Below are 26,123 nucleotides of genomic sequence, written 5' to 3' on the forward strand. Positions count from 1 at the left end.
TAACAAACTGATTTCAGGCATGCAGTAAATGTGGTAAAACAATATTTAGAAGGAAAATAGATTAGTCAAACACTAAAATCCCAAAAGTAATGATACAAATAACATTAAGGATTAATGAGCTTATGTATAAACTGAAATGGTACAATCGCAAGCAAACAACATGGCTGAATTGAAGAGAATAATACAGGATATTTGGAACAATAAGGTCAGGAAAATTTCCCAGTGTTTGTAAAGCTGTTGACCTTGTTTTAATTATACATAGAAGGGTCTTATACTGACAGTTTGGTACTTTCTTATTGAAATTAGAGCTTTGTTATGGCAACCAAACGTTGTGGAAAGCCTTTTATGTAACAGCAATGACCCAGCGGGACATCTAACAGTAGAGAAAGATGTGTTGCCTTATGAAACCTGACTTCACTCATTACATAAACAGATGCTGAGAATATATTTCTCTTTACACATTTGTGTATATATAAATATATATCAGTTTATATACTAAGCTGCAGAAGAAATGACACATGCTCTTCTTTTGTACCCTTATATCCTGTCATGCTTTTATTTACTATGAAGATTCCATTTTAACCAGACTGTTTACAACTCTTTGTTTTTGATTGAGCTTCTTACCAGTCACATACATAACATTTTAAATAGTGACTTCTGTTATAAAAAACCTACTCTTATCTCTTTTGGCTACTTTGTTTTCAACTTGGCCAATCTATACTTTTGTCTGAAGTACCCAGCTGTAGGATACAGGGAACAAAGACTTCTTGAAACTCCAATACCATCCTTCAGGCTGCCCAGCTGCCTCTACCAGTAACAAGTTGCAGCCCAGTCTAATTTATGTTCAGCCAACGTTAATCCTTCAGCAACAGAAAGAAGAGAGAAATACCAAGGTGTGTAATGAAGTGTTCCATGAAAGGGTGCAATGAATGTGGTTGCAAAAGAATGATGATATGCACATCTTTGGCAAGAGTCTCTACCCTAATAAGTCAGAAGAGTATCACTATTTAGTCCAAACCACAAAATTGACAAAGAACTGGGTGTTTCTGCAGAAGGAAGAAGATTATTACTAAGGGCAGTAATGATAAGAAACTTCTAGGATGGACCAGGAAAAGTATTAGCTCTAAGACCTAATGACTTTCTGTCGGTCAAGAATGTCCTTGGGAAGACAAAAATAATTAGTAATGTAGAGAGTCTCCTGTCCACTATGAAAAGATATCCACTGAAAGGTGCAGGTATCAAAATATGTTTCAAATGCATAAAAAACTAAAAAAAAATATATCTCAGTAAGTTTGAAGTTTAAGAATGTAAGTGAAAAACATTTAAAATGATGTATGAATGTTTAAAATGTACAAATGTTGAAAATATGTGTTTGAAGAAAACACAGGATTTCAAAATGTATGTTCTAAAAACAAAGTTTAAAACTTTGTTTCTAATGGAATGCCAAATTGACAGAAACAAAAGTAAATACACAAAAATGTAATAAAAAAGTATAACACACATATCTTTAAGAAAAATTACAAAATAAACTGCATAAAATCCTCATTTCATTTGTATGTTGTTATAATAGAGTTGACTACTTTGTGTAGTTAATAGTTTTGTGTTAAAAGTTTTTTGTACTAATGTGTTACTAAAGATACACCACTTTGTTAAAACACTTTTATTTATGTAGTAACTATACAGTTCTAAGTGGAAGTGTCCTTTGATGTATACTGCTACAGATCATTGTATCTGGTTTGTAGTAAGTGATATTGTACTTGTTGTAAAGTTAACAGCTCATTTGTTTAATTTACGTGTCTCATAAAACTTGTGGTTTTTAGTGGTGTTCAAAGTGAAAACTAAGGCTCTGATTGGGCTACAAATTAAATTTTGACTGGCAATAATTTTAGAATGTGGACATCTTGAAGTTTGTGTATAATTGGCAATCATAACTGAGCTTCTGCATAACTTAACGTATGAATGAAAGTTTATAAAAGTTTCCAAATTTTCAATACAGTTGTTTATATTTTGCTACATGTTCCAGTCAAACAGAGTATACCCAACCTTGAAGCACCCTTCACAGGACTCTTGGATAGGCAATAGCCAATAATATCAAGCTGTAATGCTTTAAGAGGTCTGGTGACACCATTAAGGTAAGTGAAAAGACCAAAGATGAGGTCTGATGCAGTGATGATTTGTAAACGTATGCATCACAGATCTAAACCACACATTTTGTGCACATACAGGAATTTTAAGTGTTATGTGGTAAATGACAATGGCATTCTATGAGTACTGTTATGTCTTGGTTGGTGTAAAGCTACAATATAGTGACAAGAAAGCTAAACAACTAAGCCCTTTCAGTGGAACTGTCAAGAAGGATGTGGCATGTTTCTTCGTATTCTTCAAATAAATAATTGCTTGAAATGACCAGACTAGGAGACAGGCAATGCAGCACTAATGCTGAGCCTAAATTATCCTTTACTCATTCCCACAGAGCATTTGATGGAGAAGCAACTTAGAGGCTGGAGCACAGTGATGGCTGAGTCACACCAATGTTTAGACCCATTTGAGAAATGAGCAACTCACAATCATAGATTTTTAGACTCTAATATAAGGATCCCATGAAAAATTGGCAAGGTATGCAATCAATAACTGATAGGCAAGTTAAGCATAGTGCACAACTCGAGGTTAGTCAATACATGTTTGCAGAACGTTTTTGAATTTCATGTAGAGTTGCTAGTACTTGCTATCCATAATTTTGGAGAATTGGGTCAGAAATAAAGCAGCTACTGAACACCATCCATGGTCATCTTTTGGGCTACTCTTTTACCAATGAATAGTGGGATTGACTGTTACATTATAATGCTTCCATGGTTGAAAGGTGAGCATGTTAGGTAACAGGGATTCAAACCCGCTACATGCAGATTAAACCACCAGACTATGCCAGCCCTTTCACAAACACAGCAAGAACACTAAAACAGTACATCATCTAAGTTATCTCAAAACAAAAATCAGGAAAATATCTGTAAATACCAAAAGGTAGTGACTCTGGATAACATATGATTGGCAAAAGAATAAGGCAACTCATTCCAAGTTATCTGGACTCTATACATGAACACTAACACTTCAGAATAAACAGATTTTAAGCTTGTGGATATTTCTAAGCTAAATGAGACAGAAAAATTAGTATTTTTAAATATTGCAACTCTATCTTCAAATTATTTCTAATATTACATCCACTGGAAAAAAAAAACTATGAATCGTGAACCAACCATAATGCAATAGTACATGAATACTGGACACTGTACAACTGTACTGGCTTCTGACAGATTGACAACTATCTCATAAAATGAAAGATACATGACAGAATAAACATTAACACCAGACAAACACGATTCAAAGCATGCCATTTATATAACACTGGCAAGTTATACCATTATGTGTATACATATCCATTAAACACTATAATCACATTCATATGCACACAAAATTTCTCAGGTGGAATTTTATATAAGCATCATGTCAGTGTTTAAAAACAAACTTAACCACAATGTTCAGAAAACAAAGGTATTAAATCTTTTTTATAAAGCACATTACATATCTAGCATGTATCATGTTCAAGGTAATGATATTTATTACTTGTGAATAAAAACTTTCAGTTTTCAGATGCATTAGAATTCCTTGTAATCTTATACAGTCACTTCAACACTTCTACTTGAAATTACATCTAATATCGTTCATCAGCTGTGCTAAATGTGTTTATCTAATTAATGTCATATAATCACCACTCAGAGCCAGAGTAGGGGGATTTAAGTAGGACAAAGTTACCTGCTATCTTAGTTAGTTAACTTGTACAGCTTTCTCACCAAAGATCTGGTTTCAATTTGCAGCTGGTGAAAAATGTAGATTCCTTATTATTTAGATTTGTTACAAGTTTTATGAAGAAAAATGTGCATTTATTGAACAAAATTTCTTAAATTACAATAATTAGATAAATCAGTTTAAAAGATAATGGCTTAATGTGCTAGTAGTATGCTACAGTACTGAAGCTACTAATAAACTAAATGCTTTCTTTCAATACATTTGTTTAACAAATCTTTATGGCCTATTTCTATATTTCAACATATAGAAATGTACAACCAGTGTTTGAGGGTTCATCTGGAATATCTTTTGAGTCATCGCTGTAAGTATATTACAGTTTATAAGCAGTTTCTAGCATTTGAATGTTGGCCTTACCTTCAAATTATTCTTTGTAACAGTGCATTACAGATATGAAATATGGATTCATCACAACGTCAAATATTTCATTTTGAAACTTGGCTTTCGGTAATGAGTCAGTTTATGCATCACCAATATATTCAAATAACTTTCTTCTGGATCTCAAATTTTGACTTTGTGCCTTATATCAAACTGTGTTTGTTGGTAAGCTGTACTGTCGTACATTCATAATCATCAATAGTTTCTCCTTTTACATATTTTATTAATGACCTGTAAAATGAAATATCAATGCTTAGTTCTGTTCCACCTTTTGCAAAGAGGTGATTTTTATACTGAATTGGTTCAAAATTATATACCAGATGTACACATTTTAATTGCAGTTTTCACTTGTTCTATTTTATTGAAGCCAAATTTGATACCTTATTCTTTGTACCATGTAGTTTTATCTTGTATGCAGTAGTTTAAAGAAGTATAATTATAGTTGCTTAATTTCATTATAGTACAAATGCAAAGCACAAGTGTAATATCTTTTCTGGCAAAATATTTTCAATGCATGTCCTTTATCTTCTGAATACGTGGTCAGAATTTCCAAGCAATGTGTTGAAAATTGGATCAATAATTCATATAGAGAAAAAAAAAAAAAGGGTGAGAAAAATGTTATTAACACATCAAGATTCTGCAGCACAAGCTCCACCAAGGGCATAAGTGGCCCGTGCTCATAGCCCTCAGTATTTGTCAGTCACACTGCTGTCTCTATCATAACTTTAACCATGACAATCAGCACTACAAATTTCCATTACTATATCTGTATATTTTCAGCTTCATGGTGATGTAATGGTACCAATTTTGTAAAATGTATATTGATTTGCATGAGATATTAACAAATCACACTATAAACATTATCTAAATCATTCATAAGACATCCAGTGTGAAATCCAAAATAATTTAAGACTACTTTGTTGTCCTTACCTCTGAAACAATCACTAACAAACACTTATTTCCCACCAATCAAATGAGTTAATTACAAATTGTAGATAAATATGAAGTTATCTCTTTGACTTCCTTCTCAAATCTGTTTATATGTTCAGCAGTTTTTAATGCACAAAAACATTGTTATTGTAAAATAAGCAAAATGTTTCATTTTTAACAAGAAAAGAAAGATCTTTTTCTCAAAAAAATTTAATAATTGTGAGAACTCACTACAGAACACTGCCAGTATTGACTTTTTCTGTTGGAATTGACTTGCAACTTACATATTATCATGGCCTCCAAGCTCCCCAGTAGACTATGGCATCCTTGTGAGCAGCACCATTTCCTTTCTCTGATATTCCACATTGATCATTATTTCAATTGTTAAATCCTCTCAACAAAACATTGTACCTCTTTAAAAATAATTTACAGAAGACATTTACAGCAAAATACATTATCAGTAGTACTAGATATAAGAACCATTTCCATTCTATAAGTTATACATTAGTTTAAGTATTGTGTCTTGCCATGATATCTATATATTGGTTTAGTAAATTAATCTACAGTGTTACATAATGAATAAATTGTTGATGTATTTGGTCATTGATATTAAACCATTTAGCTGGATCTGACTACAAGATATTTAACTGGAATACACTACTAGTGTATATTATGATGGTGTGTGACTGACATGGCATAATCTTCCTCAGAGAACTTGTAAAAAGGGTACCACCAATTGTGCCCCCTCTTGGGTTGAGATTGTATCTATGAAAATGAGCATATCTTAGGCATTTTCTATAAAACAGCATTATCATAATGTTTCTCCTATTAGTGAAACTAGTCACCACATATACTCAACCCTGAAGGCATTATAATGTCACAATCAATCCTACCTTTCTTCAGTAAAAAGAGTAGCTCAAGAGCTGGTAGTGTTGAATAGTTGACTTGCTTCTTGTCTATCACTACTAAATTAAGGGCAGATATTACAAAAAACCCTAAAGTAGCTTTGTGAAAAATTCAAAGACAAACAAAATTACATTTCAAGCTGCTGCTAAGATTCTAAACTGTTGATTCAGGGGATGAAGAAATTAGATTTGAAACTGAACCTATGAAAACATGCAAAGGTGATGTTTTCTAGTCAAAGTGTATGTAGAGATTGAATATTCATTGATTATATAAAGATTATTGTAGCTAAGGATGAAAAAAAAGATTCAACAGTTTTTTTACATTTTGCATCCCATAAATAGCACTTTATGGCTAACCTCTCTGCAGCACTGTTATTAAATCAATGCTGATGTACATATCAAATGGGTTACAGATTATAGCTAAATGGTTGTCATGGAATCATGCTTCAGTTGAGGCTCTAGTACTCACATACTTTCAGCACAATTGTCAATTTATTATTGATACTGGCTGCATGGATAGTGGAATTAGTGCAATGTTATCACAAATGTTTGTAGTGTGTTTGAGTATATATTATTTCACTATATGCTGATGCTTGCTAAATGAAAGAACCATATGACAAAAAAACTGATTATACTTGTAGTATTAGTCAAATATAATAATCACTACTTTTATGCAAGAAGTTATTTATTCATACTGGTTATTTAACTATCTTTAAAAAGTAATGGAAGATGTGTTGGATTACAGTGTTGCAAGAATAAAGTTTAATTTTTCAATAAGAACCAAGACAACAGCAAAAAACAAAACAAAACAGGTTTCGATACTTGTGTTTGCAGAGCACAGATAACCCATTGTGTAGCTTTGTGCTCAATTCAAAACAACAACTGAAAGTAAAAAATATAGTTTTCATACTACAACAAACAGTTATTTTGTAAAATTAAAGAATCCACATCTTTTAAAATTTGTGTATGTAACATATCTATAGTATATTTTCAATACTAGCCTCAAATAAAAGTGAAAATGCTATTAACTTTAGTAGAAATCTGTCAGTGTATATACTAAGGTAGGATTATAACTTTAGCTTCTACAGTAGTAATGGATAAACATAGCTATTTACATAGATAATTTAAAAACAAACTTATACTGATTAAACTGTGATAATTATTTAAAGTTAAAACTATAAATAACTTCACACAAGAAAATTCATCAAAAACTGTCAAACATAGAACAAATAGTACTATAAAAACCATTTTGAAATATTTTACAGTGCAGTTTGGCTTTAATGCACAGAATATTTAATGTAAACTAGTATTGATTTCATGAAACAACTGTTGGCTGTAATGTAATAAAAGTATATTTTTGTCCTATAAAACAAATAAATTTGATGTTTTATTTGTTTTTGTACATATTACTAATGTAATAAAGTATATTTTTGTCCTATAAAACAAATAAATTTGATGTTCCATTTGTTTTTGTACATATTATTATTTGATTAAACACAGATTCAAGAACAAATTTATTCACTTTTTTCAATAAAGCTAGTGTGATAAGAACTTTATACATTGAGTATGTAACTGTGTTTTAACAGTTGCCTCACTCAAATAATGATTTTTATTTACAAACTATTAAACATTTTATGGCTGTATGAAGGTTAATTATTGAAATTAAAGATATTAACTTTTTGCATATAGTTGTAACGATATTGTTTGTTTGTTTGAATTTTGTGTAAAGCTACTCAAGGGCTATCTGTGCTAGCCATCCCTAATTTAGCAGTATAAGACTAGAGGGAAGGGAGCTAGTCATCACTACCCACTGCCAACTCTTCAGCTATCTTTTATCAATGAATAGTGGGTTTGACCATCACATTATAATGCCCCTGCAGCTGAAAGGGCAATCATATTTGGTGCAACGGGGATTCAAACCCGTGACCCTCAGATTACGAGTTCAGCACCTTAGCCACCTGGCCATGGTGGGCTTGTAATAATATAATTAAATATATGAGTGAAAAAGTAAACATAAGTTGGGACACTAAATGATAATCTTCTGCAGTAACAATGCCTGTGGTAATGTACCTCAGTGAGACAGCAGTTCATTTATGAATTTACAATGCTAAAATTTGGGGTTCAGTTCCCATCAGTGGACACAGCAGATTGCCTGATGTGGCTTTGCTATAACACACACCATTAGTCCTCAGAAACACTGCCTTTAGTAATTAAATTTGCTCTCGCAGCACTGACCTTGGTAAAAGAAATACTCTGTCAAAAACTCTTTTATTTTTATGCTAAACATAAACAGGACATAAAATTAAATATACATTAAAATCTACAACATTGACATTGAAGATGTATGTTAAAACTATAATTTTAACAAAACATCAACGTCACTCAATTTCACCAACATTTTAACATCACCTCTCCCACAGCAACGCATCCTCTGGTTCCACTTCGTGGCACTGTGACATCACAGTCTCTCCTCCTCCTGGTTGAAGCAGCCAATCATCACAAAGCAGCATCCTTTGTATTAACTATTCAGTGTTTCTCTGAAGATTTTGCATTTGTAAGCCTTTTGGAGGTTTGAAAACATTATGATTTCACAAGAAGTCACAACAGATGCTGTTTTAATGATTCTTGGACTCAGAAGATCTCCAAAAAGGACACTTTTCTAATATTTTCACTTTGTTCCTTCACCTCTCTTTTTCACCAGTTCTGCAAGAATTGCAGCTGATCCTTGGTATGAAGAAAACAGAATGATTTAGTGCTAAATGGTAAGTTGAATGAAAGTGAAGTCTCAAGGTGCCTGGATTCCTGCAAGAGATTTCCTATAGTTTCAAATAGTCTGCACATTGGATGTTTCAGCTAGCAAGATGTCTTTATCCATCAGCCACCATAAGACCCTTAGAATATTGTACACCTCAGGATAGTCTTCAAGGTTCTCAATACCACTGAAAAACACAGACTTCATTCTGAGTTTATGATACTAAGTTCAGCTAGTAGTGTTGGTTTAGATGTTGAAACAGTACCGTTAAAACAAAGCATACTTCATCACAAGTTTGGAAGTGCAGTGTATTAAAATTTTCATACAGACTACATATACACATGTATTGTGTGAGAAAATTTCTCTCACATATTCATATACCCTAGTCTAACATGTTTCATGTGGAATACAAACTTCACCAGACTACTGCCATGTTAATGAGTACTATTTGCATGCCATAAGTTTTGTAGCATTATCTGGTATGACTTTCTGCACAAGTAACTGAAAGCAAACTAACCATCCTAAAAGTGGCTAATATCCAGGCATGCCAATGACATTTATGAAAAAAAGAGGAAAAGGTATGTAGCCTGGTGCCAGAGGTGCCACACCACGGAAATTTTAAAAAAATGGATGCTATTTGGTGTGATTTGGTGCAACCTGGGACATAATTTCTTTATGTTTTTTGACATTGCAATGTTGGAAAAGTACACAATATATATCATGTAAAATAACAAAAGGAAATTCAAAGACTAAATCAAACTAATAAAAACTATAACTTTCATTTACAGTTTTTAGCAGATTGATTTATTCTTTTAATTTGCATTCATTTTTTAGAAGATATATCAAAATATCTAAAATTAACAAATAAAATAAAAAGTAAATAAATGAAATTTAAGATTGTTTATTTGCTATTTATTCAGTTTACTTTTTTTTTCTAAATCAAAATATATTAGTAATATGAGTTAATAAAGCCAAAATAACTCAGTAAATATTTCAAACACAAATCATTTCATTATTATCCTTTTTGTCATCAATAACATCATCATCATCAACTACTGGTATGTTGCCAATTAAATGTTTTACAGTCATTGCCAATAACTACTTCTCTGCTGCATATATTCCATATAATTTTCAAATCACATAAAATTGCTCTTTTGACTAATCATGACTACCTACAGTTCAAATTGTTCATCTATGCAATCTTGTCATTATACTACTGGTACCTTAATGTCAGTGAATTTTCCATTCTTTCACAAATTGACAATACAAACTAAAACAGCATATGAAGGAAAGCTATGACATTGCTTAAAAATTAAACTACTGATATGGTTCAATATTAAACTACTGATATCAGTGATATGCCTCAGAAATTAAATTTTGTACAGTCACTGACATCAACAACTACTGCTCTGGTGCATGTATTCCATTAAAATTTCAACTTACTTAAAATTACTCTACATGACTACCTACAGTAAAACTTGTTCATCTATACAATCTTGTCAGTAAATTACTGGTACCTCAATATCAGTATATTTTCATTCTTTCACAATACAAACTGAAACAGCAAATCAAGGAAAGCTTTGACATTGCTTCAAAATAAAATTAATGATATGCTTTAAAATAAACCACTGGCACTGTATGCTGCAGATAATAATAAAATGTTTTTCAGTCACTGATATCAACTTCTGCTCTGCTGCATAAATTACAGTCAAATTTCAAATCACTTAATTTCCTTTAATCAATCTTGGCTACTTTCCTCTTTTTTTGAGACAAGGGTTTCCAGTGCTCTCTTCCAAACTTTTTTTCTCTCCTTCTCTGAATGGGCAGCTCTCTGTGCCTCTGGGGCTTTCTGGACTTTTTCTTTAGCCAAGGTGGCTGGGCCAGATTTCACAGAACCATAGGCCTCAAACCTTTCTGCCCTTTTCTTCTGATTCTCCCTCAGCTTTGAGGTATACTTTGAAGCTGCTGATCTAATGTCCTTACACATTCTCTTGTCTACAGGATCAAAATGAACATCTTTCCTTTTAAACATTTCAATCACTGTTGTTTCTTTGGGCGTAGAGAATATTTTATCGTCTGGTATGCACACGATACCAGACCACGAGACTACAATGAGACTGCCTCAAGATGGCGGTCAGATTTTTTTTTCTGCAATAAACATTGAAAAAATACGATTTCTCCTCAAAAACCACCTACCCGGCCCCCAAATCGCTCATATTTTCTCCTCGAATTTACACGAATCTCGTCGGTGATCATTGGCCATTTGAAACCGTGGAAATCTGCGTTTCAGCGGAAAAATGGCACGCACGAATATCTCCTGATATTATGAATGCATTAATGTAGACCTCATACCCACATATGACTTAGTTTTTGATACTTGAAGAAATTTAAAATAACAACCTTGCACAGATGTTATTAATATGCCTCAAGCTGTACAAGAACAGCCCACACTAATGTATGTTCTAACTGCAACTTGTGCAGAAAACCAGTGTTATAAAAATATTAAGTAAAACTATATGTTTGTAAAACATTTTAGTTCTAAAAATTTAACATATAACATTACAACTAATGAAAGCATTGGGTGTGACATGTATTCCCTTGATATGTCATATAAACAACTATCAGTGGTTCTACTTTCTGTGAACAACTTCAAATGCTTTTGAATAGTTCTAAAACTGAATATTCTCTTTCCCTGGCAGCTATAAAAATATTGGGTACATTGTCTTTTTTTTTGTTGGTGCACAAGTCAATAACCACAGTTAGAACTTGAATTTTGTCATATTGACATTCTGATCAAAATTTTTGTTACTGTCTGTGATTATGCTCTCCATTTATTGTATTCATGTATGAAATACAAGGTAATGTGTGTAACAGATTTATTGTTATGCATTTGTTATATCTGCATTTGTTTCAGTTTAATGCATGTAACATATAGTTAAATGTGCATTGTGCAAGTCCCACCTGTTCTCTAAATTTGTGAATGATTCTCCAGTGTAATTCTTAAATCAACAATATATATTTTATAAAAACACTAGTGTAACTAGTGAATATTGTTAAATTGTCAAGAATTTTGCCTAACGAGTATAAAAGCTAGTCAAGAGATTGTAATAGAATATTGTTGGTCAGCTACAGTCAGTAAACTATAAACCTCAGAAGCTATAATTGTGATTAACACTTATAAAATAGATATTTGACCAGGAACGTTTATAGATTTAAAACATTACAAACTTCAGTGAATTAACTTTGGATGTTAGTATTTCTAAGAGAACATTAGATATCTGTCTTCCTCTGTGAAAAGTAAGCTTGTGAAATGTATCTGTGTATCAACACAAGATTAATTAGCTCTTCGTGGACATGGAATGTCGATAAAGATTCAGTTCCAAATCAGATAGAAGACTCCATTTTTGTAACTTTGTGAAACTCTTTTATATAAACCATTATTTGTAATAACTGCTAATATAAATTGTATTGTTGTTTATATATTAAAATATATTTATGTTAAGAAAGAAAATTGTGTGAATTAATCTTTTTGGCAAATATCAGAAATACATACTGACATTAACGTCTAACTTTAAATTTCTAGCTACTTGAAATTGTAATGCGTGATGGAAACTCTTCTTAGATAGATTATAATACATAACATGTGAGAATACCGTGTGACACCAAACATGTACATATATAATAAATATGTATATGAACCTAACTTATTTTCATAAATACTTGCATAATCTAAAAACTAAAAAGGAAAATTTACTGTACTACCCATCTGAGATCATCCAAACAGTGCTTGCATAATCTGTGAATCTTTACTGAAATTATTGTAAAACACCTGCTCAATGTCATGATGATACACAGACAAAGGAGCAGCAACCAACTTCCCATTGCACATATATCAATAGAGTTTGCTGTAATATTAGAAGTGTTTAACATTCGAATCAGTTAATACACATGAATCTCAGCACCAAATGATGTATAGAATATCTATACATTAATAAAATGAAAATTTAAGCCCCCACTAGGTTTGACTTTTATCATGCTAAAAATATGCAAGATGGAGTGATTGTTTGGAATTAAACACAAAGCTACACAAATAGGCTATCTGTGCTCTGCTCACTAAGAGTACTGGGGAAGGGGGCAGAAACATGTAAGTAACTAATTTTGTGATTGGAATGGTCTTATCTTGTATTTAAACATTTCAGTCTATGATACTGTGCTCCAGCTAAGATAACTTGAACCTATTAATAAGTTAAAGCTGTATGTTATTTGTGAACCACTAGTACACTGGCTTGACAAGGAATTAAAAGTTGAGATTTATGAGACTGAGGACAATGTAAATACTTGTGTGGTGTTAATTTGGAGGCAGATAAAGGTTAGCCAGTGCAGAACAGCCAAGTTGTATAGGACTTCACCCATGCATCAAGAACAACTTCCAAACCAATATGATTCAAGCCCATTGTAGCATATGAGAAAAGACCATATAACTATTTTTTGATAACATAAAAAAATCGAAAAAAAACAAACAAAAGACAGACAAAAACACACCAAAGCAATATCCAAACTGAAAAGCCATAAGTTACTAACTTCTGTCATGTTGCTATTTTTAAACATTAAAATCTCAGAATTGCATTCATAGATGACTGAGACTTCCATGATCAGTTACTTTAACTTTCAAAGCCTTTAAAATATTCACAAATATTTTTTGATTTTCGTGTATTCTAACTCGATTTACTTAAATGCTTTAATACAAGTACTAATTAAATGCTGTTACAGCATACACACAACAAAATAACTTACAATACAAACATAATGTTAAAACATTGAACACATATTTCTTTCCCAAAATCAGTTTTAACCAGAGCTTAAGTGTAATGTGTTATTATGGCCTAAATTAATTGTAATGGTTTAAATATGTATTATAATAACTTTAAAACTGTAAATATTTGGGTGAAATAACACATTACAATGTGTAAAATACATAGCCATAAGCCTAATCTCAATTTACCCTAATATCAGTATTTTTAATTTTACTTATTTATTTACAAAATATCTACAGAAAGTTATTGTATTCTATACTCAAAACATATGATTCTACAAATGTAGATTCAATACACAGCATTATCCCCTGTTAATAATTCCAAGCTGAGTTCAAATTTATATTAAAACTGTAACACAATATGATGAACCTACAAAATGAGAAGAGTTTCAGCAGTTTTTATTTTCATTTAAATGTACTCTCTATCTCTGCAAATCAATCACCAGTTGAGTTAAAATTAAGCCTTGGGCTAAATTAAAAATTGAAATTACTCATCTCTATACTTCACTTAATCTGTTTCACAAGAAAAATAATTATATATGGTTCATATTATTCAGCAATCTGAAATAATTTACAATTCAAAAAACTTGTCATGTCCTCAAGAGACTAAAACAGAATCAAAACATGAAAAACAGAAGAAAAATGTATCATCTTTCACTTTATTCATAAGAATTCAACACAAGACACATTGTGTCTTCTCTACATAATTACGATGATGCTGTGGTAAGTTGACAAAATTCTCTACCATTTTGAATACAATTAGTTACTTTGTTACTTAGGAACATTTACATAAGCAACCAAGCCAAACAATAACATAAATGAAGGGACAACTGGAACAGAACAAGTACTACAAATAGCATCACTCTAGTAGGTGCCTTATGATGAAAAGTCAATTAATTTTGTGCTTCTATAACTGTTATATTTACTGAAAATTAGATATATAGTATGAAGTTACTGTGAGTAATTTTAGCTAAAGTACTTAAGGTTAAACTTCTACTTGTTTAATCAAAATTAGTAAATTAACTTGCAGTGAACATATGTTCTTCAGCAAGAATAATAAACAAAAAATCCTAATAACAAAGATCATATGCTTAGCCACAAAAAAACTGCCCAATGTCTGTGAAGAAACTGTTACACCTCAAAAACTATACAAAGAACTGTAACTGAATTAGCAAACACAGAAAATATTGTTAAACTCAGTTCTTTACAGCAGTATTTGGTCTTCATATTTTATACAAAATTCAAGCAACTAATAACTTTGCAACTATTTACTAAGTTTAAAGTTCATCTTCAAGATGAATGAAATAATTGATTCTTAGCATGTGTTAAAAAAAGGGAATGGGATGAGGCTAATTTATTATTTTTAGGTCAAAGGTCAAAATAAAGTTTTCTAAATTATGATTTTTATGCCTGAAACTGCTGATTAAAGCTTTTGAAGTTGTAAAGAAATAAATTAAAATGATACAAAATGATAAGTTGTATATAGCCAAAGGAAAACAAGTAAAAACAAATTGAAGAATGAGAAGACAGTGCAAATCAAAATACACAGAAACTCCAAAAGACCGACACTGATGTCAATAATAAAAATTATTTAAATCAAAAACTATCATCTTTTAAATTTTATTTTTCTAATGCTTATTAATTCACAAATTCTTTAACTCAATACTAATAAGGTGAATTTACAAGAAAAAAACAGCATATATAATAATCATAAAATGTACAGTGTGTTTTAATAAATATCAGTTCTTCACTGAGGGTTGATGTTCTCAAAATTGTAATGTGTCAGAAAACTGAATCAAACTGCACAGAACTCCTAAGTAAATTTCTTCCGAGCATACATAAATTTTTAAAGACCATTTTCGTTTAACCACCAGCCACATAAACCTTTTCTAAAAACACAGATTTCTGGAAGAAGAATCACTACAGAATGCCACTAGGTCAGGTTCTAATGTCATATTCACATGTGACTGTTTCTCATGGTAAAATCATGACTGAACCATATTTACTAAAACACAGATTTTGTACTATTTTCTTGAAATAGATATACCCCTCTCCTGAAAAAAACTAGTATTAAAAAAACATACTACAAAAATGTTTTATATATAAAGCATCTTTTTTTCATCCAGAGCATCTAAAAATTAAAGAACTGAATAAAATAGCTGCAAACCTATTTTCTTCCCTAATTAATATTCACATATTTTCAAACATTTCTCACAATTGAATCTGTTTTGAATGTTTACTGTGAATGTTTTTTTAAACTGCTAACTAATACTTCCAGAAATAAAATGTCGAAAACAAGAGATATACATCAAAGAAAAAAAATAATATTTAAATGAATTCTGATGATACAACATGATTATATCTACAATTGTTATGCTAACTAAACAATTATCTCAAAATTTTCTTAAATGATTTAAACACACAAGTGTCTCCAAAATTAATCACAAGGAAAAAATCTTGGATTTGTCTTAAATTGTTAAAACATTATAACCAATGAATTACAAATATACTTGTGATAGGCTGCTATTACAACAACAAACACTCTTTATTTTATATATATATATATATGAATCCAACATTTAGAAAGGTTTAAAACAATGTTTTTTTGTATAAAGCTTCTGTTTTGATTCTAAAGCTTTTAAAAGTTGTAACATCCAATCACTCAACATCTTTTATAAAACAGTAAACTTGAGCTACATGGTCATTCAAGAAGAAAACAACAATAAAGTTTAACTGCATTGTATCATTTCTTGCTGTTTTTCTTGGTCAACTGACCTCTGTGAGGTGTTACTGGGCGATTTGAAGCCATCTTTCCGTATGGAAAATTTTTCTTGTCTGCTGGTTTCAGAATCTGTAAAGTTGGTTTTTTATGTTACTTTTGTCCAACTGAAATTATTTATAATTATATTTTGACAAATAATTAAAACAAATAAATTATTCACATTACACACACATATATTTATAAACTCCCCACACACTTTGAATTGTATAGCATAGAAATATAACAGCCATAAACTTAAGTTATTATAACTAAATATATACGTAAAAATGGCTCGTTTGGGTTGAGAAAATATTTTACATAGAGGAGCGAACAACGTTTCAACCTTCTTCAGTCATCGACAGGTTCACAAAGAAAGAAAGAGGAAACTGACCGGAAGCTGACCACATGTTTGAAAGGAGTTGAGTAACTGAGTGTCGAATGTAGAGGGCAGGGGTTAGATGTTTGAATATATAATTTTCTATTATTTATTTTATTATTTTTAATATAGCTATAAAGGTGTTTCTTTGTATTGGTTTATTTTGGGTTTAAGTTGTTGTATAAGTAAGGCTTCTTTAATTTTGCATTTGTTTACGTTTGCTTCTTTATTTATTATTTAAGTGTTTTCTATGGTTATGTTGTGTTTATTTGACTTATAGCGTTCGAAAACGTGTGAAGGTGACTTTTCATGTTCTTTGAATCTGGTTTCCATTTTTCTACTTGTTTTCCAATATAGAAGTTGTGGCAGTTATCACATTGTATTTTATAAATAATGTTGGTGTGGTGTTTGTCAGTGTAGTTTTTACATAGTATAGACTTCAGTTTTGTGCCTGGTTTTTGAATAAATTTGGTATTAATTGGAATGCCATATTTTGTTACTAATTTTTGCCAAATGTTGTTTATATTTCTGCTGATGTCGGAAGTATATGGTATGCAGTTGTATATGGTTTCGTGATATTTTGATTCATGGAATATATTTACTTTTGTTTATTTTGCTTTTTGTCTAAATGTGTGCGTATAATGTTTTCTACAGTTTGTGGAGGAAACTTATTGATGTTGATGAAGTATTGTTTTATTTTGTCTAATTCATCATTAATTTTATCTGGTGAGCATAGTTTTATGGCTGTGTTTATTTGGTTTCTTAGTATGTTGAGTTTTTGTTTTGTTTCATGTGCTGAGTCCCAAGGAATGTATAGTCCAGTATGGGTGATTTTTCGGTGGATTTCTGTTTTAAATTGTCTGTTGGTTCTTGTAATTTTAAGGTTAAGAAATGATATTTGATTGCTTTCTTCCTGTTCACATGTGAAGTTAATGTTGGGATGTATAGAATTAATGTGATTGAAAAAATTAAGTGTGTGTTCTGTAGATGTGAATCCCACAACCGTGTCGTCAACATATCTGTACCAGTATAGTGGTGGATGTAATGCTGTGTTAATTACTTGTGTTTCAACTTGTGTCATAAAAATATTGGCTAGAACTGGTGATACTGGGTTGCCCATACTTAGGCCATTTGTTTGTATATAGTTGTGGTTGTTGAACATGAAGTTTGTCTTCATTGTGGTGAATTCTATGAGGGTTGCTAATTGGTTGCTGGGAATCTCTACTGATGGATTAGGATCTCAGATGTAGAGTTTTTAAACTATCTTGCAGGCTTCAGTGGTTGGAACTTCTGTAAAGAGGGATATAACATCGAAACTGGCCATTAAGGCTTTTTGATTAAGTTAATTTAGATTAGACTTGAAATTAAAAGAGTCTTTGATGAATGAGCTGGTTGATGTTACATATTTGGAGAATGCCCATGCTATGTATTTACCAAGATTGTAATTAAACAATTCATATGTGGACATTATTGGTTGTAATAGACAATCTGGTTCATGAGGTTTGAGGATGCCGTATATTTGTGGTGTGCGTGAGTCAGTTTTATGTAGGTAGGAATAAAGTGTTTGTGAAATTGTGTTGGCTTTTTTCATTTTTAGTAGTATTTTTTTTAGTAGTGTTTTGTGTGTCTTTGTTAGATTTGTGTGTATTGGTTTAAATTTGTTAGTGTCTGATAGGATATTCTTCATTTTTTGGATGTATTCATTCGTGTTCATTATGACTTTAGCGTTACCTTTATCTGGTTTTAGGATTTTTATGTTTTTGTCTTGTTTTAGGTTTTTAATGGAATTAATGTCTGTTTTCTGTAGAAAGTATCATAAGTCTCCTGGCTAGATTTTCTAAACATGTTTTGATTTCTAAGGTTGGAATGTACCTAGGTGCTATTGCGAAGTTGAGTCCTTTGTTAAGTAGATGTATCTCGTCTGTGTTTAATTGTTGGTCAGATCTGTTAATTATGAGGTTAGTCAACGATTTGTCATGATGTCTTTTCTATTGTTTGCATCTTAGTTTTTTTAGTTACAAGAAAATTACAAGAACCAACACACAATTTAAAGAAGCCTTACTTATACAACAACTTAAACCCAAAATAAACCAATACAAAGGAACACCTTTATACTTATATTAAAAATAATAAAATAAATAATAGAAAATTATATATTCAAACATCTAACACTGCCCTCTACATTTCAACACTCAGTTACTCAACCCCTTTCAAACATGTGGTCAGCTTCTGGTCAGTTACCTCTTTCTTTCTTCGTGAACCTGACGATGACTGAAGAAGGTTGAAACGTTGTTTGCTCCTCTACATAAAATATTTTCTCAACCCAAACAAGCCGTTTTTACATTTATATTTTTCTCTACAAGTGGATTTTCTCGACATCACTGATTATAACTTAATATTATATACCAAATGATGTGATATATGCATAAAACTGTATTTCACTTTGGAATTTGAGTACTTTTACAATGGAAAGTAAACAAATGTGTGAGTGCATGTGCATAAATAAACTTGATTCTCAGTGAATGAGAAGGAACATAAAACATAAATATAGTCAATTCTTAATTACTTCATTTAATTCTTGAAGAAAAATTCTTGCATTTTCATTTAACTAGTAATGAATAAATAAAAAGATTGTAGTCAATCCAATCTCTTGGATCAGAGCATTTATACAATATTAGTGTCTAGAGGGCCTTTTACAAATGTATTTTGTCATTCCATGCATTACTTCAACAACAAAATCATATTGAAAAAAATGTTTGAGTTTCAATGCAATGGGCACATTCAAAACAATAGTTTTCAGATTCCTGAAGTAGTCCTCAGGATATTTTTTTCCTGTGGACATCAATGTTCCTTGTCATTTTACCAAGTGCAAGAAATGTCTGCTACCAAAGTGATCATTTTTGAAAGATTTCTATTAGCAATGTCAAAGAAGATATATTCATATCAAACCAATTAGATTTACATTGTATAATAAAGCCATGGATGTATACAATATTGACATGGGGGATATATAAACCAAACACAATAAATATATACGTTGAAACACACTTCTCTCTATTTACATTTCTTTTGTTCATGATTTCATCTTAAAAATATTCCTTTTAATCAGTCAGTGGAAGAAGTCCTATGTTTTTCTTTCATGAAACTACCTCATAAAAAGAAACATTTTGAATTATTAATAATGTTTTTTGTTTTGTTTTTTCTCAGATTGAGTATTCAACATATGAAAACTGAGGGATCAATGTTGATACTGATATGAAATTTTAACTGTTCAGGAAATATAGTGTAACAGATAGACATTTAGCTATATATAGACGTTCCTAAATTAATAAAAAGTGCAGCTATCATAACAATGGCAACAAACTTGACATAGCAACAGGATTCATAAACTTATCAAAACTAGAAATTCAAGGAATTTCCCAAATGTTTTGCAGGATCAACAGCCTGATCATGAAATCCTAAAAAATAGGTATATGCTGACACCATTTATTCACTGATGCAAAATTTGATAATTTCAGACTGGTCAATGCCATAAAAATAATGAAACAGTGGATGGTACAAAAACTGACAAGACACCACATAATGCAAAAGATATTGTTTAATTAATGCATGTAAACATCTAGTTGTTTCCTCTTTCTTTTCATGCCTGTTCTGGTACTGAGCAATGGGTGTAACAAAATTTATATAACAATGCCATTAATCAGACTTGCAGTTACCATGATCAATCAAACTCACAAGTTTGTTTGTTGTTTTTTCAAGTCAGAAAAAGGCTGTGGTTAATTAGCCAGCCAGCTGAACAAATAGTGTGAAAAATGTTTGTTCAGCTATCACAATGCATGTATACAGATTAACCTTAAGCTCATGTTACTCAAAGTAACATAGTTCTGTGACAGCAAATTATGCAGATGACATAAAATCTTGTTTATTTGTATGGTAGTAAATTTATTATTACTCAAACATCACAAAAATAAAAACACTGAACTTTTAAATTATTAATTAAAAAGTTTCATTTTATATATCCAAATAGTTTTAATGTCATTAATTATTTATATTTGTTACTTATCTTTACCAACTGAAGCAGTTATGTGGTCACTAAAATAGGGTAAAAGACCAATAATGGTAAAACCATCAGAATACAACTCATATTTATATCCTAAGTCTACAATGTTGCAATAATATTCTGATGTTAACATTTTCTTTACCTAAAAATGTACTTCCACAAGATTAATGAGACATGGAAGGTAAATAAAATATGTGGACTCTTAAGAATTTCTTTTCAAAGGCCAAAACATGGCTTTTAATCAAATAAAGTTTATTTTCACATACTTAAAGACAAAAAAAATAACATTCCATAACATTTAGCATTATATGTAATGGCTTTTGACTATTTTCTTTAATCCTTTCTTGTTATGCCTGAAGAAAGAATCAAAAGTCATAGAATTTTGTATTTTATTTTTAGTTATCAAGCTTAAGACTAAAGATTCAGGATGTGCAAAATTCTACCTTTAACAAAAGAGTACAGATGAGACATTCACTTGAACTGGCAGTGTAACTAAAGTATTTCTAAGTTCAAAATGCTCAAACAGAAAAAAAACAAAACTCTCCGTCAATGACAATCTAACGAAAAAACTAAGAAACATTCTTAAACAGTTCAATTAGATTCTTTTCTATCTTGCTAATTTCCTTTAAAAGATATCCTGAAACGCTATTTTGTTTTTGGATTTTGCTCATCCACACCTTCTAAATCAGCTTTCATTTTCTTTCACAGATTTCATGAAACATTTTATTTCAACTTTTTTTTCTGTATCTTACAGATCACATCCTAACTGAGCTTATTTTTCTGTATCTTACAGATCACATCCTAACTGAGCTTATTTTTCTGTATCTTACAGATCACATCCTAACCGAGCTTATTTTTCTGTATCTTACAGATCACATCCTAACTGAGCTTATTTTTCTGTATCTTACAGATCACATCCTAACTGAGCTTATTTTTCTGTATCTTACAGATCACATCCTAACTGAGCTTATTTTTCTGTATCTTACAGATCACATCCTAACTGAGCTTATTTTTCTGTATCTTACAGATCACATCCTAACTGAGCTTATTTTTCTGTATCTTACAGATCACATCCTAACTGAGCTTATTTTTCTGTATCTTACAGATCACATCCTAACTGAGCTTATTTTTCTGTATCTTACAGATCACATCCTAACTGAGCTTATTTTTCTGTATCTTACAGATCACATCCTAACTGAGCTTATTTTCTGTATCTTACAGATCACATCCTAACTGAGCTTATTTTTCTGTATCTTACAGATCACATCCTAACTGAGCTTATTTTTCTGTATCTTACAGATCACATCCTAACTGAGCTTATTTTTCTGTATCTTACAGATCACATCCTAACTGAGCTTATTTTTCTGTATCTTACAGATCACATCCTAACTGAGCTTATTTTTCTGTATCTTACAGATCACATCCTAACTGAGCTTATTTTTCTGTATCTTACAGATCACATCCTAACTGAGCTTATTTTCTGTATCTTACAGATCACATCCTAACTGAGCTTATTTTTCTGTATCTTACAGATCACATCCTAACTGAGCTTATTTTTCTGTATCTTACAGATCACATCCTAACTGAGCTTATTTTTCTGTATCTTACAGATCACATCCTAACTGAGCTTATTTTCTTTTAGTTATATCCTAAAAATATTCAATTTAATTCTTTCTTTTCTTTCTATATTACTTATCACACATTCTCTAACTTTGTTTCAGGTTTCCAAAAATAGTTTGTTTTGATTTTTTTTTTTATCTTCTTTGTAACACCTCCTGAATTAGAGTTATTTTCTTTTAGAGATTTTTAGAAACAATTACGTCTAAGGATCCATTTTTGAGGTTTGGAAAATTTTTCTGCTTCTTTTTTTATTTCTTCCTGTAGATGCTTAATGTCTTTCTCCAGCATTCTCTTCTCATTTTTTGTACCCTTGTTGAGTGATTATGTATTACTCATATTTTCACCTAGCAGAATTGCAATATAGAATCATGTTTTAGGTAACCAGTATGTTCTCTCTTCATCCAGCTTTTGTAATTGCATAATGGATTAGCCTCTGAAAGATGTATGTAAGAAGAAAGCTTCTTACATGAGATTTTTCAATGAGATTTTAATTTACAGAAAAATATCTTTCAACAATAACCTGTCTATGTGAAAGTACCAGGAGCAGTTTGGTAATGGACCACAGTTCTAGATTATTTTGTTTTCCTTTCAATTGTTGTGCAAAAAATGTTTTCAAGTACTACTGTCATTATAAAGGAAGTGGTTATGCTAGCTGGGGACTTCATCTTACAAAACAGTGCTTGCATTTCCTATTTAGTTATAATTTTGTTCAAGGAATCACTTTAACTCTACAAAGTATGCCAGCATTCATTTTAATTTACTATGCTATTTTGAACTCTTTGTCATTTTAAGTTGACTGAGACAAGAAGTATGCCAAATAAAACTGACTTGAATGTTAATCTTGTCATTAACTTCTTCAGCAGATGAACAATGCACTTCCTTGCCTCTACTTGAAATTTTTAAAAATTTTCTCTTGTTGAAAAACCAACATACACTTGAGAAACATAAAATACATTTTATACTTTGCAACTTTCAAGGTGCCAGGAAGTGGCTTGATATTTCATATTTAATTACTCTATTCATCAGATTCTCTACCATGTTTCCCCAGTCAATAGACATGAATGGTATTATTCAGTTACCCCAATTGGTAATTCTCAAAATAGCCAGACACATGGTTTGCCACAAAGGTTAAATAATGTAGATTTGCAGGAAGGAACAAACTGTCACATGTATTTCTTCGACTTCTGGAAGGTGAACTAGCGTCACAATTTTTTCCGCAAAAGTAATTAGATGTGGCAATACATCCAAAGCTCTTGTTGTCACAGAAATGTTCGATATACATCAGTGGGTACAAAACTTCAGTGGGAACACAGATGAGCATGTTATGGATACAAATAATGTCAAACAACAGTGTCCATAAAAAGTCTGTATAAAGCCTTTAATGTGTTTTCTAGGTACCAAGTGTTGGTGCTAAATGCAGCTTGGAAGCCATTCTGTATATTGTATAAAGTACATGATCCAATAATCACAATCCCTTTATCTATAGCTTCAAACAAGGCACTAGATTTGAAACCTTTATAGAACTTATGGCTGACAATTGTTCCATCCACTGATACCAGTAGCAGGTTTTCTAAATTAAAAAAGTTTTTTGTCAACACACTGATGTCAGAGAGACGATCAGCTGTTGTGTTATGACCTATGAAAGCTGAATCCACATAACAGTAACTGCCTTGTTTGTGACACTGCCCCCCCTTTTTTTTAAGAATCACAGAGAAAATACTAAAAGACAACAAATATGAATTGATTTGAAATTCCTGATCTCTTCTTTAACAAGTTCAGATGCTTCTGACTTACTGCAAACTGCTGATAAAAACATGTAAGAACGATTTTTCACTGTACAACTGAAAATTTTCTTCCTTCTTGTATAACAATAGGTGTTATTAGTTTTCACACACCATTTGTTAACAAGAAAGATCAGACATCTATTCTGTTATGACAGTTTCAAACTAGTAATCACTATAGTTTTCAGTCATGTCAAAGCTTGTGGTTCATGGCTATTACATCACATAGCATTGATCTACTTTAACCTTACAAATATTTGCACCAAAGTACTGGGTCAAAGATTCAACACTGCTACTAGCTTAAATTTCAGAAATTTAAGTGTGTATCCTTGACTGTTGAATTAACAATGGTCAAGTCTGTACTGTAAAAAGATGTAAGCAGAAAAATGTTTATTTATAGACATGGATGTTATGAATCAGCATATGATGACAGGTATTGTTTTGACAGTAGGGAAGATTGTAATTTGTTCATTATCTGTTCATTTTTACTAAATATTACCCATTTCAAGAAATTCGTAAAAACTTGGCAGTAATATGATTTTCAAACCCCAATTAAAAGAAACACTCAAGAAACACAAACCTTGTAGCAAATTGTAGAAAATAATACTAACCCTATGTGCAAAGGTATGGTTCAAAGTGCAAGTGATTATCTCTTGCAGAGTGACATTCAATAAAGCATTATGTATTTGATGCCAGTTATCAGAGGAGAGCAGATTCCAAATACAATACACAAGGCTACGAAAAAAAAGTAAAACACAAATGCATTTCACAGGTCTTAAATGTTAAGTAAACAAAGTATACAAACTGTAGATTATGCATGGCATATTAATTTTTCCATGACAACTTGTCAGAGTCTGAGTCAGACTAAAATGTTTAGTTTACAAAAATATCTTGACTACAAATACTTACACAACTTTTTTTCTGCACATGTGTACACAATAGATTATATATTCTACTATCAGTTTGGCAAGATATATATATATATATATATAGTAAATTCAGAATTATAGTCAACATTCCTTCCCAAATACAAGGCTTGTCCAATGAACCAATCTCATGTACATTTAGTTAATATATTCATAATATGATAAAAATAATATGTATTTAAAATTGTGACTAAATTGCATAAGTTCATCAATTATGCTTCCTAGCTTCTATGGATGTTACTTATAAATTACTTAAGTAAATAATATTGATAACCTGAATGTTACACAGTTACAAAAAAATGTTAAGCAAAAATAAATAAAAACCTTTAACTGTGAAAATAATGAGATGTTTCTGATTACAAGCTTAAAACAAAAAAACAACATATAATTACCTAAAATATTTATTGTTTAAAGAACTTGAGAAGCATTAGTGTAATAACACTAACCGAGGTCTATTGAAATATACATACTCTAAAACATGCACTGTTAAACATAAAGTGAATAATATTTTCAAGTATATTTATAAGTATGCCTGTTAGAATAAAATCAGTATTAAAAACTATTACGCAACATAAGCTGATTAGTTTTTGCCAGTTTTTGGCTTAAAAGCATCAGATAATGTTCATTTTTAACAGAAATGTGAACACAACAAATAAAGTTCAGAAGGTGATAGTACTTTTGAAATAAAAAAACTGCAAAAGTCAACATTTTTTAAAATAAAAAAATGTATTTTCAATAATATTTATCTCCTCTTACACTACGCTATTATTCAATTGCTAGGGTTTCCTTCTTTTACCCATCTAAGCACTGGTCTGATTTTTTCTCACTTGCTTCAGCCTTTTATCCACCACTTAACTGCCCTTGACAATATCTGTCTTGTGGCACTCACCACCTGCCCTCTATTCTCGTACTGTATATTCGCATCTAATTCAGACAATATTATCATTTTTTCAACAAAACTGC

General features: G+C 31.1%; 1 protein-coding gene across 3 annotated transcripts in view; it reads right to left on the reverse strand.

The window, feature by feature from the left end:
- Positions 1-8,986: 8,986 nt before the first annotated feature.
- The window catches only part of LOC143241085 (serine/threonine-protein phosphatase PP1-gamma catalytic subunit B), a 33,717-nt gene continuing 16,580 nt past the window's right edge, over positions 8,987-26,123 (reverse strand). Inside the window, exons 7-8 of one of the 3 annotated variants that reach the window (XR_013022174.1) lie at positions 24,846-24,969; positions 14,275-16,487 (exon numbers count right to left, since the gene is read on the reverse strand). Coding sequence is in view for 2 of the 3 variants with exons in the window: in XM_076484607.1 (XP_076340722.1) it covers positions 16,380-16,487 (108 nt within the window). In the remaining variant the exon portion in view is untranslated. Of the gene's footprint in view, positions 9,011-14,274; positions 16,488-24,845; positions 24,970-26,123 lie in introns of those variants that run through there. The other 2 variants (XM_076484608.1, XM_076484607.1) reach the window with 2 other exon arrangements.

The sequence above is a fragment of the Tachypleus tridentatus genome, chromosome 13 (assembly GCF_004210375.1).
Source record: "Tachypleus tridentatus isolate NWPU-2018 chromosome 13, ASM421037v1, whole genome shotgun sequence".
In the NCBI taxonomy this organism is placed as follows: domain Eukaryota; kingdom Metazoa; phylum Arthropoda; class Merostomata; order Xiphosura; family Limulidae; genus Tachypleus; species Tachypleus tridentatus.